Source organism: Myotis nattereri (genome assembly GCF_964212035.1).
Source record: "Myotis nattereri genome assembly, chromosome: 3".
Taxonomy (NCBI): Eukaryota; Metazoa; Chordata; class Mammalia; order Chiroptera; family Vespertilionidae; genus Myotis; species Myotis nattereri.
In genome coordinates this window covers 210,914,641-210,928,076 of record NC_138077.1, presented here as the reverse complement: position 1 = coordinate 210,928,076, position 13,436 = coordinate 210,914,641, and the positions used below count along the sequence as shown (strand labels likewise).

Genomic DNA, 13,436 nt, shown 5'->3' with positions numbered 1-13,436 from the left:
TGTGCCCGAAAGACCAGCTAACCTTCAGAACTTTGTCTTGGAAGATTTTTCCAGAAGAAAAGCATGGCCATTGTTTTTCAGTTTCAACTGAGGTCATACACACACAGTCCTTAAGATTGGGATTTTAACTTTGAACTAAGTGATACCTGAAGGATAATGAGGCTAATAATGAGACTGCCAGGCAATCCATCAAGCCCACGCCTACCTCAGTTCAGGGGGATTAATAAAATGTGCACTGGCGCCCACTGCATGTTAGGCTAGATTAATATGCTCACGATTAATAAAGTCGGGTAAAATGGGTAATTAGGGTCAGTTCCTACCATCAGGTTTCTGGTAGACTTTTCTCACAGTCTGCCTTTCTGCAGTTGAGGACAGTCACAAAGCCGAGGTGTAGATGTGGGACGTCAGCGCCTGGACAACTTCTCATTCTCTTGCCTTTGTTTCCAGCATTCGTCACCAGAACAGACCCCTAACTGCTGAGGGAGAACTGTGACATAAGCACTTGACAGAAATCCCTTCCCACTATTCACAGTTCAGGGCTGACAGCAGCTCTTCCCAGGCTTTCGGAAACTCAGGCCAGTAAGCTCACGGGAGATACTTAGCTTGATTTAACAGCACCTGCTGGGGGGTGAACTACATCTTCACCGGAGTAGCTTCTTCAGTGGAGATATGGATTCCACGTTGAACACGTCAGAAGAGGAAAAGTCATGTAGGCGTAAAAGAAGGACGTTTTCTGTTTCTAGACTAGAAAGGAAGAGGCAAAGGACAGCTGAGCAGCCCACTACTGAGTTTCTCGGACCCTAATGAAAACACTGACTTACCCTTCTCCTCTGTAATTAAGTAGTTAAGTGGTCAAGAATACATATGTTTGTCTCATTAAAATAATTACAAGCTGGAGAAAAGCTAGAATTTTTTTGGTTGAAGTTCTTGTAACATGGTATTAGAAAATATTAAAGAAAACCCAGTCAGTATCTATGCCTTAACCTGTTGGTTTACTTCCTTGTAATTGCGCAAGTGTTACGCGATTTAATTCAAGCAAATACCCAACTTTAAGGTCCTGCGATCTGAAAAGCCAGCGCGCCTCCTGGGGAGGCTTCCCCACGGGACAGAAGACCCAGCCAGCCGTGTAGGGGACTCGGGCAGTGGCTAGGTGCCGACTAGATCATTTTCCAGGTCCTTAAAAACCTCAAGTAATAGAACAACATAAACTGATGGAACTAAAATAGACCCAGAGACATGGACGCATGGAACAGACCATCCAACCTCAGAGGGAAGGCGGGGTGGGGGGTGAGAGATCAACCAAAGCACTTGTATACATGCATGTAAGCAGAATCCATGGACACAGACAGTAGGGGGCCGGGGGCGAGGGCATGTGCTGTGGGGGTGGGAACAACCGCGGAAAGGTCAAGGGGGAAAAAGGAGACATGCAATACTTTAAACAAAAAGAATTAAAAAAACACCCTCAAGTAATAAAAGACACAACCAAAATAATTTAAGGCAAAACCTTACTAATAAAATGTTGAAAAACCCTGAAGGCACAAAAAGAAAAAATTAAACAGCTAAATAATCTGGTTAGCAAAGACACATTAATAATTCTTGTATTAATGCAGGGTTTTTTTTTTTTTGTGTGTGTGTGTGTGTTTTGTTCAGACAACTATTTTATTCCTTTCTGGAAAATGAAAAATCCATTAGTTTTTTTTCCCTTTGCTTTTACCCAGAAATTAAAGGTTGGTAAGTGGTAATTAGCACAGCTCTTGTCAAAGCCAGTTGCCTAATGGGGACTGACACTTGACTTGAGTTGAAAGAACGGAATATGGCTGATGTAGAGTTCATTAGTCCCAGCTGCTTTCGTTGACATTCTTTCCTCCTGCCATAAGAACAGGCTTGCCCTGCTCTCCCTCCTATTTTTTCCCCCTCCCTCCTATTTTTAGACATATTGCTGTGCTGCTACTTTTCTGTTTTAGAAGGCCTGGAGGCACAGTGGTGGAGGGGAGGTAAATGGTGACCAGGGGCAGTGCAATGTGTTTGCAGCCGCTCTCACTACACATTTGGGCCAGAGTTTGCAGCCTAAGGCCCTTTCCCTAGAGACCCATAGATGGGCGCCTCCTAAGGACAGACACAGCCCTGTCTCTGCTCCGCCCGGCATCTCTGTGCTGGGGAGATGAGAGGGAGCCACTCTGGCCCACTGCTCCTCACATCATTTACCTCTTTCGGCCGTGGGGCCTTATACTAACCTTACATTTTTGGCAACTAAGGTCGCCAACGGTTAGACTCAACACGGTTTTGTCTCACTCCAAACCCACAGTGCTCGTTCCTTTACCAGCGGTTCTCAGCCTGTGGGTCACGACCCCTTTGGGGGTTGAATGAACCTTTCACAGGGGTCGCCTAAGACCATCGGAAAACACATATATAATTACATATTGTTTTTGTGATGAATCACTATGCTTTCATTATGTTCAATTTGTAACAATGAAATGAGGAACTGTATTAAAGGGTCACGGCGTTAGGAAGGTTGAGAACCATTGCTTTATCCTGTGCAGCTGAGATGCTTGGTGATTTTGTTATATTTTGTACAGAATTCCAACAGCTCCTCTGTGTACTTGACAAAAATACGACGTTGACAGAGCTGGTGAGGAGAGAGCATTCTCCAGCTTCTGCTACTATTGTGCTCACTTCGTGGCTGATTTACTTCTCACACCCACCGTCACAATGGCTACAGACAGGAACCTTTTGGCAATTATGTTGTAGACATTTTAGGCCTTTTCCAACTTACTACATTAGGAGAGCAAAATCAGTGACCTGGATGTGGAATTGAAGAGTGAGTGGACCTAAAAAAAAATACAAGTGGAAAAAGCAGGGGAATTAGAACCCAAGGACCTGCCTTTGAATCCTGGCCCCCCGACGGTGACATGAGGCCAGCAGAGCTCTGCTCGTGTATAAAAGGAGGCGCCGAGCCCCACCTCGCTCACGCATGCAGTTTTGTGAGGCCCCCATGTGGCAGGTGCAGCTGGCTTTACTGCCCCATCCGGGGCCTTTGGAAGATGTGTGGGGACGCTTCAGTTATCCCAGTACCTGAAGGTTCTACTGGCATTGAGTGGAGGGGGTGGGAGGCGGGCTGCGGGCCTTCAAGCAAAGTTATAGGACAATCCCACACAACGGAGAATTGTCCCACATCCCATGTGACTTTTGGTCGCCAAGCTGGGCATTTGTATGGATGAAAACCTAAATTATCCTAGCCTGAAACCGAATTCTGTTTTATGTAGAAATACGAAGTATTTTCCCCAGTTTTGATGTTCCCTGGATTTTTCAAGAATGCAACCACCTTGTAAAAGAAAAGTACAGATGTCATTCGTTCAGAAGGTCACTGATAGGGGAGATCCCATTACGAAGGGCAACGCTGCTTGTGGTATTTGAGTTGACAATCACTACACACCCGTGTCTGGCTGCCTGTCAAGTTCACGGTAATTCAGTGTCTTTGTGCCGTCGGTATAGTCATGCCAGACAGAGACATACTGAGATACATGCCATTTTATTGGAAATTTCCCTTTTGTTTCTTCTGAAATATTACATGTGGGGTATTATGTCAGTGCTTTTGAAAGTACACATGTAGGCAGGTTATCAGCCCTGGCTTTTGTTTAAGGACAATTAAGGAGGCATAACAAAATGTGCTATCAAAAAGGCGGTGGGACTAAGAAGTGAGAACCCAGGGAGTGAGGCATTAGGGAAAGGATGCTGAGTGCAGAGGAGCCCTCCTTCAAGATCACAGAAGGAAAGGTTTTCTGTTCTATGTGTTTTCTGCACCCACCCTGGCCCCGGGACTTACTGTTGTATTTCTTCACTGAATAATTAACCTAAAATAATAATTAGCCAATGTATCTCGTAATAGCATTCTACTTTCCTCTAAACATGCTTAAAAAAAGTCCCTGATAACCCGGTACCTTTCCCCTGCAAGGAGAGGTACAAAACCTGAAGAGTAAGTCTGCACAGAAAAAGAAGTATGTAAACCAGAAGTCTCTGCTTTGCACCCAGAGAGACTCAGTCATGTCGCATGGAAATGGATTTAATGACCTCTTACACCCCCTGCTGATAAAACGTATTAGAAAACGGAGAAGGGTTTCGGATACAGCTCAATAATACTGAATTGGATATTAGGAATCATGAGACTCTCCGCGTCCCTAAGGCCTGCACACTTAATATGTGCCTTTGAACAGACACACAAAAAAGTTAATTAATTTGAGAAACAAGTTTGTGGCCATAAACAACACTATTGTGCCACCTTCTTTAGCACTATTTGTTTAAATTCTGCATTTCTATCTTTAGAACAGGATGGTGAGTCTGAAGTATGACAATTAAAAAAAAGCCAAGTATGACAATTTCTTTTCACTGCCCTTCGCCATGTCAAACAGGACGTAAGAACATGTAGAGGAGGTGGGTACAGTGGGGCCTTGACTTACGAGTTTAATTTGTTCCGTGACGGAGCTCATAACTCAAATTACTTGTATGTCAAATCACTGTGACGTTCGCTGCGCCAACTAGCGGTGGGGTATCTGAAGCTGGCTCGCGTAACCTGAATTTTTTTTAGCTTGCAACTCAAAGCAAAAAATCGGCCGAGAGACGGCTCGTATCTCAAAAAAACTCGTTAGTTGGGACACTCGTAAGTCAAGGCCCCACTGTCTATTGGTGCAGCTGCATCATTCACAATGGGCAGACGCTGGGATCTGGAACAGTCTTCCAGCCTCTCCCAGGAGATCGTGCTCCAGGGCAGGGGGCAGAGAAGGACACAGGTAGCTGAAAGGGCTGAAGGGATTTACCGAGAACAAAGCCGAGGTCACACGGCTCTCTTTGGCGCGTCTGCAGCTACAGCTATGCGGGCTCTTGCCTGGCTCGTTTGGGGTTCTGCTGTTCTCCGGCCAGGGGGTCCCTCCGTGCTGAAATGCTCCTGAGAGAGTGCAAGCTCTGCACCTGCTGGAGGCGAAGGCCCAGCTCCTGCTCACAGGCCTGTTGAACAGTTTCCGTCTTCCTTACGTCCCAGCGCAGAGCAACAGCCAGCGCCTTGGGGTCTTCCTTGGTGACCAACTGCGGCGAGAATAAGAGCCACTGAGAGCCACGACCTCTGCCCCCTCTTCTGCTCCCGCGGCTCTTAGGGGAGTGCAGCTGGGCGATTGGGGTTGGTGATGTCCCTGCAGAAATGCCAGGTCTGCTTCACAGGAAACTGTCTGGGCCTTCTCTGACCAAACACCACCAACAGGAAGGCTCTTTGGAAAGAAGTTTACTTGGAGCAACTACGAAGTCCTCCTCTTACAGGAAATGTAGCCATGTGCACGTCAACAGAGTTTCCTGCCCAGCTAGCTACAGTGCGGAGGTAGTTGGGACAAAGGTGAAAGGAAGCAGCAGCCCCTTGATGGGTTCTCTTCGTCAAGCTTCTAGTTCCCTGGTCTGAGGGCCGGCACAAGGCGGCCCCTGGAGTGTGCCTTTCCCTGTGATGGTGTCTGTGCCTCGACTGCCTGCGAACCCTCTGGAACCACTGATGGCGCAGAAGCCGTGGCAGAAGCTGAGCCTGCGGTCCCTCCCTATCAGGCTTCCTCACCTCCTTGCCCACTGTGGATCAGAAAGCCATGTTTGATGATCTGTGGGAGTGCGTCCATTTTGTGCAAGCCATTCTGATTTGGATTACATGCGATGTTTGCAAAGGCTCTGGCATAGAATAGGCAAACTGGCAGCTAAGACTCGGGCTGCGGAGGTGGAAAACACCCCACACAAGCCCCTGCAGGGCTATGCTACACCTCCAGGGGGAGCCGTTCTCTGGAGCTCAGGCTCCCAGCTTCTCGCCCACCTCCAAATCCTGGCTCGACAAGCTCAGCTCTGGCGCAGGCTTCTCCTTCAGTGTGGTAAGGATCTGGCTCGAAAGGGCAATTTCGGAGGAGGGCTCTCTGCTCAGACCCGTGTCCACGGCATCCCCCCCGTCACCGAAGCCAGCTTGGGACTCTGCAAAGCAGACGTGGGATGGAGATGAGCACAGTGCGTGACCCCAGCCCACCCACCGCCAGCCAGGAATCAGGGCAAGGCAGACACGTCATTTCAAGATGCCAGCAACTGTGGCTCCCCTGCTTTGGACTCTGTTACAATTGGCTCTCTCTCCAGGAAAGGCTCTATGGCACCCGGTTCCCGGCGTGACTCCCCCGGCTGGTGAGTCCTACCTTGCTGCTTCGACAAGATGCTGCCCTCCTTCTCCAAAGCCTGGAGGTAAAGCTCCAAGAGCTGCTTGGACTGCCGGGCTTCCTCTCTCTGGTCAAGCACCTGCTGCAGGGTGTTCTGGAGCCCCTGGACTGTGGCACAGCTTTGGCCCAGCTCCTGAGCCAGGTCTGCACAGGGAACATCGATGAGCACCTAACAAACAAACACAGACTTGAAGAAACCTACAAGTACTTTCTTTTTTTAAAAAAGAATAGCTTATTGCTTTTTTAGAGAGAGAGGAAGGGAAGGGAGAGGGAGAGAGAAGCACTGATGTGAGAATGCAACACCGATCAGCGGCCTGCATGCCCGCCCCCAGGGACCCAGCCTGCTGCCGAGGCATGTGCCCTGACTGGGAACCGAACCAGCAAGCCTTGGTGCACGGGACAAGGCCCGGCCAACTGAACCACACCAGACGGGGTGACAAGTACTTTCTAAGCAGGCTGTTCTCTCTCTCAAATTCATCAGTTTCACAGACTCATTTAACCTATTTTCCAAAGTTTCCTAATGGCTGCTTAGGAGTCAAGAGAGAAGCATGCAATGCTTTCAGTTTTCCTCTAGTAAAAATTTGGAAAATGATGCCCTAATGCCTCATTAAAAACTAAATAAAATCCTGATATTAGAAAACCCAAATGTATAGAATATAAAGGAAGTATATGATTATTTATATAATGAGTCGATCTCGGGTTGTTTTAAGCAAAAGTTTTTCTAATCATTTTAGCCTTAAACATGTTTATATCTTTAAAAGACTATTTTAGCTCTAGCAGAACATCCTAGACCCCCACAGTGGGCCTAATAGGTCTAGGTGAGGCCCGAGCATCGGTATTTGTAAAAAGTTCCACAGATGCCGAAACCGGTTTGGCTCGGTGGATAGAGCGTCGGCCTGCGGACTGAAAGGTCCCAGGTTCGATTCCGGTCAAGGGCATGTACCTGGGTTGCGGGCATATCCCCAGTGGGAGATGTGCAGGAGGCAGCTGATCGATGTTTCTCTCTTATCGATGTTTCTAACTCTCTATCTCTCTCCCTTCCTCTCTGTAAAAAATCAATAAAATATATTTAAAAAAATAAAAATAAAAAAAAAATAAAAAGTTCCACAGGCAATTCTGATGCAAGGTGAGGGCTGAAAGATTCCTGTTCCAGGTGAGCAAATTAGAAAATGAGGAATCTTGGTTGTCATTTAAGAATATTTAAAAATTAATAAATGAGCCCAGTCCTAGCTGGTTTGGCTCAGTGGCTAGAGCATTGGCCTGCGGACTGAAAGGTCCCGGGTTCGATTCCGGTCAAGGGCATGTACCTGGGTTGTGGGCTTGATCTTCAATTCAGTGCATGCAGGAGGCAGCCGATCAATGATTCTCTCTCATCATCGGTGTTTCTATTTCTCTCTCTCTTCCCCTTCCTCTCTGAAATCAATAAAAATATATTTAAATAAATAAATAAGCCCAGCTGGTGTGGCTCAGTGGCTGAGCATCGACCCATGAACCAAGAGGTCACCAGTTCAATTCCCTGTCAGGGCACATGCCTGGGTTGCGGGCTCGATCCCCAGTAGAAGGTGTGCAGGAGGCAGCCGATCAAAGATGATTCTCTTATCGATGTTTCTGAATCTCTTCCCCTCTCCCTTTCTCTCTCATTAATAAATAATAAAAGTGTCGCCCTAACTGGTTTAGCTCGGTGGATGGAGCGTCAGCCTGCGGACTGAAGGGTCCCAGGTTCGATTCCGGTCAAGGGCATGTACCTTGGTTGTGGGCACATCCCCAGTTAGGGGGTGTGCAGGAGGCAGCTGATCGATGTTTCTCTCTCATCGATGTTTCTAACTCTCTATCCCTCTCCCTTCCTCTCTGTAAAAATCAATAAAATATGTATATATAAAAATAATAATAATAAAAGTATTATGGCAAGACCCATGGAAACTAAGAAACTGCTGTGGGCGGCAGAGGCCAAACGCGAGGCGGTGAGCTGTGGAAGAGGCTTACTTGGAGGTCCTCCTCTGACAGGAGGACGATGCTGGACAGGTCTTCTTTCAGCTGCCTGGCCACATTCTTCCACTTCAGCTCTGCCCCGCTGTCTGTTTCATCCACATCCACGGACTCCTGGGAAAGCCAAGCGGTGCCTCCGTCTGACAGGTGGGGGAAAAGGCCAGTCACAGTCACATGAACTGAAAGTGTTTCACCTCCCTCCCAACACACACAGCCCTCCAGCATGTCTGCACATCCTTCCGACTGACCATCTATAATAATAAAGGCATAATATGCTAATTAGACCAGACGTCCTTCCAGATGACCTTCTGGCGGTGGCAGGGGGCCCGAGCCCTTTGAATGAATTTTGTGCATTGGGCTTCTAGTTTAGAATAATTTCAATGGAGAAGGAAGCACCTTTTCTCAAGGTTATGGGAAAGCCAATCTCCAACTAATTTTCCCTCTTCTTCCATATTTAAAAAAATTTTCTTCTACTGATTTCAGAGAGGAAGGGAGAGGGAGAGAGAGAGAGATAGAAACATCAATGACGAGATAAAATCGACTGACTACCTTCTGCACGCCCCTTACTGGGGATCGAGCCTGAAACCCGGGCATGAGCTCTGACCGGGAATTGAACTGGTGACCTCTTGGTCATGGGTTGATGCTCAACCACAGAGCCACACCGGCCAGGCTTCACTTTACTTCTGCATGTTAACTGCTCTTTGTTCTTTTATGGAAAGGAGTTACCCAGCGTCCTACCACACTTCCCTGTAGGTTAGTTTTGCGTCTCCGAGTATATAAGACGTTCATTCTCACGATGCTTGTGGACTGGCCTTGCCCTTGATTGGAGGAGCTGCGGCTACTGCTGTCCCTGGGGGACAAAGTTGGCTGGCAGAGCCATTGCTGAAGGTTAGTTCCTCAATTTAGTGGCCTGAGGACTTCCCTTAAGGCACTTCTGCAGCTCTTTGATCCTTGCTCATCAATGTTAGTTCCCTTTGCATCCCCGGTGATGATAGTGACAGGTAACGTTTATTGAGCCCTTACTGTGTGACAGGTAAGATCTAACTGCTTTCTGTCAGAGGTTCTCAACTGGTAGTGATTTTGTTCCCCAGGAGACATTTGACAATGTCAGGAGGCATTTTTGATGGTCATAACTGGGATGAGGAGATGCTACTGGCATACAGAGGGCAAAGACCAGGGATGCTGTTAAACCTTCTACAATGCACAGAACAGCCCCACAACAAAGAATTCTCCAGCCCAAAACGTCAGCAGTCGTACTGAGAAACCCTGGTTTGACATGTACTATGTCCTATTCTCCTTACAGCAACCCTAGGAGACAGGTGCCATAATTATCATCTCCATTAGGTGCTGAGAAGTTAGGTAATTTGGCCAAGGTCACACAGCTAGCAAATGGCAGAGCCTGGACTCAGGTGGGGCAGCCTGACTCTTCCTGTGCACGGATCGCTCTGCCATGCTGCATTTTCGTTGCTGTGGGTCTGTGAGTTACTTGAGAATTGGGCCCATCTTCACCCCCAGGCTCAGCACCGTACCTGGCATTCCCAGACCGTCAGACAAACAGTAACCCGGGGCCTGAGCCGGAACATGAATCATGACGGATACTGTATTGCATAGTCCAGGGGTCCTCAAACTTTTGAAACGGGGGCCAGTTCACTGTCCCTCAGACCGTTGGAGGGCCGGACTATAGTTTAGTCGGCTGCTAAGCAACAGGCAGCGGCGGCAAAAACACCTGGCGGGCCGGATAAATGTTTTCGGCGGGCCGCATGTGGCCCGCGGGCCGTAGTTTGAGGACCCCTGGCATGGACCATTTGCACATGGCCAACATTTCTTACCTGAGTTGTTGTACGCCCACTTCTCATTACCGGCCAATGCGACAAACTTAGTATTAGAAGGTAGACACAGGAAGTAATCGTCATCATCCACTATGGTGCCATCCTCTGCCAGGACCAAGGTGATTGGTGCCAGGGACTTATCCATGGCCAGGATGTCATAGGCTGAGAGAAAGAAAACATTTGGCAATTGACAAGTATCCATAAGGAAAACACACGTATCCTTTCACTCTCAATTTGTATGGCCCTAGGGCCCAGCAGAATTCCTGGTAGGTAATGATAACTACAACAACAGCCACAACTTTAGTCGCACTAATATAACCCTTTCACGGGCCTGGTACTGTTCTAAGTGCTCGGCACATAGAATATTTAATCTCGTAACAGTCCTAGAAGGTAGATACTACTGTTACCCCCATTTTACAGACATCAAGCCCAAGGCTCAGAGAAGTTAAGTAACTTGTCCAAGACAGCACATTAAGTGACAGAACTGGTATTTACACCTGCAGAATCCGGCTCAATTCCTTGTAAACAAGCAGCCTTTCATTCATTTACTCAGCAGTCATCTTAAACTCTTCTGTGTCAAATGTAAAAAAAAAAAAAGTTATGCTTTTTGTTCTCTGTGGGATCTTTCTTTGCAGCCTTTATAACCTATGGGAACGTATAAAGAAGCAGAAACTTGTATCAGTAGCCTAAGATGCTAATGAGACAAGAGTAAGCAGGGAAGTAGCCAAGACTACAAATATCCTCAAGGCAATGTCGTCTCCCGCCCAAATGGAGGAGGAGCTCCAGAGAGCACAGCACTTACAGGGTCTCTGTGCCAACTGCAACCCAGCAGTGAAAGGGCATTAAACTCTACCCGAATGCCAACCATAAATACATGTAAAGACATAGGGCAAAGGCATGTCACTAAAGCATGGACAGCACTGCGGCTGCTCCTGGGTTCTGCCTGCCTTCTCCGGGGCCTGATGACCAAGAGAGGAAGCCCTGAACCCTGGCACACACTGGGACTACATGCCTGGGGACCACTGGTAGAATTCCTTTAAACAAGTTACTTCTACGGACTAATAACGCTTGTAAATTATTTGCATGTATCCCCTGAGAGTCCTGACAATCCCGGGAAGCAGGGCTGGAAATATTACACCCACTGCCAACGAGAAAACTGAGAGATGTGGGTTAGGGCGAGATCAAGGAGCTAGTAACGACCTGGGGAGGAGCTCAGGACTTCTGTCAACTCATCACAACACGCGATGGCTGGCTGGGCCTCCAGATCCTCGGCAGCAAGCAGCTCCCTCTTTATCGCACAGGTGCCTGCCAGCGCTGAGGGTGGAAACCCGCCCCACCCCGCCATGGGCTCACCTTGGACAGCCCGAGTGATAAGAAGGCACCAGGCTGGGATTTGGTCCAAAACCTAAATGATTTCAGGCAAGGTACCCACATCGAGTCTGTTTTAATTTGCAAAATGCTTCCCGTCTACCTTTCCACCACGACGAGTGCCGCACGAGATAAGTTAAAGCGCTTGTGAACGCTTTGAAACGTGTAAGTCGCTATTGAGTCATTTCCGTCCCAAGGCTCCCGGAGCTCCAAGAATCCCAAGTCGCCTCTCTGCACCCCGCCTTGCCCCCGCCGACCTCCTCACGCGGCCCCGGCCCCCCTCTGCCCCGGCCCCCCAAGGCCTCGCCTCGGTCCCCGGGCCGTGCCTACCCTTGCTCCTCAGGTCCTCGAGGCAGGAGGCCGCCACGCCGTACTGCTCGCGGCTGTGGTTGCGGCGCAGCAGACATGGCTTTAGAGCCTGATTATCGCCGGGTTCCGGACCACTGGCGCCCCAAGACACCTCCATCCTCTGCAGGAGCGGGACCTGATTGACTCCGGGAAGTCACTGAGGCTAGTGCCGGGGTCCTCCACCCACTCCCCTGGCATGCCGGGAGATGTAGTTCTCTCCGTAGCAAATCACGCATGGGACCCAAGGGACGCCGGGAGATGTAGTTCTAATGGACGCTGGTCGCGTGCGGCCCCCGGGCCATGCCGGGAGCTGTAGTATCTGGGTGCAAAGCCGACTTGGTTACGTAGCCCAATTCGACCTAGGAAGAGTGTTTTCCTACCTTGTATTTAGTAGTAGCAATGGCGCGTTCAAAAGGAGGTCAATAGGGGTTTATTTTGCATTATGGACGATACGCATGCATCCTCCCTTGACTTGTTAGAGCACTCCTATTTGCATGTATACATGTATAATATGAATACTTTGAGTCTGTTATTGCCCTGTGCTAATTTGTTTTCCCTTTCCAACCTGAAAAGTTCTGTAAGATGTCCCATCTTTCAGGCTGATCTGAAGGAAGTCAATTTAAAAAATTGATGAGGCTGTTTCAGTCTTGCTGAAAAACATAACAGAGAAGCATAAGATAATCACACGTTTCCGTTCAACTCCCTGCTTCAGCCGTGCAATTAGGGTTGGACTCATAACAAAATGCGTAAGTAAATAGCTAAATATTACGGTCTAAATGAAATCGGAGAGGAAAGTGGAAATGCGAGCCACATCACTGAGATTATATATATATATATATATATATATATATATATATATAGAATATGTATATATATGCATATGTATGAATATATGTGTATATATGTATATATGTATATATGTATATCTATCTATCTATATATGAGTGCAAAAAGGACAGACCTCGGATCTTCCTGGAAAGCAGAGACCTGATGAAAATTGTGCGAGGTGATTCGACGTGGGAGTTCCCCCGCCTCCCCGGGTGGCCTCCATCGATAAGCTCGGTTCGGCTACTTCAGTCTGGGCGGGAGAGCGAGAGCGAGGGCGCCTGGGAGAAGCCTCGCCCCGCGGCGATCGATTAGTCAGGCCTCGGAAAGATGGCGTCCTCGGAGCAGGCAGAGCAGCCGAGCCAGGTGAGGGGAGCCGGACGGGCCGACCGTGGTGGCGGGGACCCCCGCTGGAGGGGGTGCTCGGTGTGCGGCTGGGAGTCGGGTGGGGACCCTGCGCTTCGGAAACCGGGGGCCAGACCTCGCTTGCCCCCTCCTTCCCCGCCCCTCCCCGGGTCCTCGCAGCCCGGCCCCTCCCCCGTGACCCCTCTTTGACCACCTTCCCGGGCTCGGGGCGCCCGCAGGTGCCACTACCCGCCTGCCGGCCCCTGGGGTCTCCCTTGCTGGGCCGGGCCGGTGGCGGGACGCCGAGAAGCCCCCAGCCCGGAGCTGCGAGGGCTCCTGCTCGAGGAGGGAGAGGCGCGGCGGGTCCGGCTGTCCCTCGGGGAGGGGCCTGCCTCCCTCGGGGCTCGCACCCCCGCCGCCTCAGCCTCCGGGTGGCCCCGCCGCCCCCGCTTCGTCGTCAGTCACCTTTGCGCGCCCCTCGCCGAGTGGGAGGGTCGGGGTGACCCGCTCAGTGCGT

General features: G+C 49.3%; 2 protein-coding genes across 2 annotated transcripts in view; one reads left to right on the top strand and one right to left on the bottom strand.

Annotated features, from left to right (window-relative positions):
* Positions 1–3,512: 3,512 nt before the first annotated feature.
* Positions 3,513–11,941, bottom strand: DFFA (DNA fragmentation factor subunit alpha). Its single transcript, XM_081087049.1, has 6 exons — positions 11,732–11,941; positions 10,034–10,195; positions 8,202–8,344; positions 6,198–6,387; positions 5,834–5,985; positions 3,513–5,076 (listed from the first exon to the last, which is right to left on the bottom strand). Exons 1-6 carry the CDS (start codon positions 11,865–11,867, stop codon positions 4,864–4,866), a joined length of 996 nt encoding a protein of 331 aa, XP_080943175.1. The 5' UTR covers positions 11,868–11,941; the 3' UTR covers positions 3,513–4,863.
* Positions 11,942–12,607: 666 nt separating this feature from the next.
* PEX14 (peroxisomal biogenesis factor 14) overlaps positions 12,608–13,436 on the top strand; it is a 133,259-nt gene continuing 132,430 nt past the window's right edge. The window contains exon 1 of the mRNA XM_081087047.1: positions 12,608–12,940. Coding sequence (XP_080943173.1) covers positions 12,905–12,940 — 36 coding nt within the window. The 5' untranslated portion in view covers positions 12,608–12,904. The remainder of the gene's footprint in view (positions 12,941–13,436) is intronic.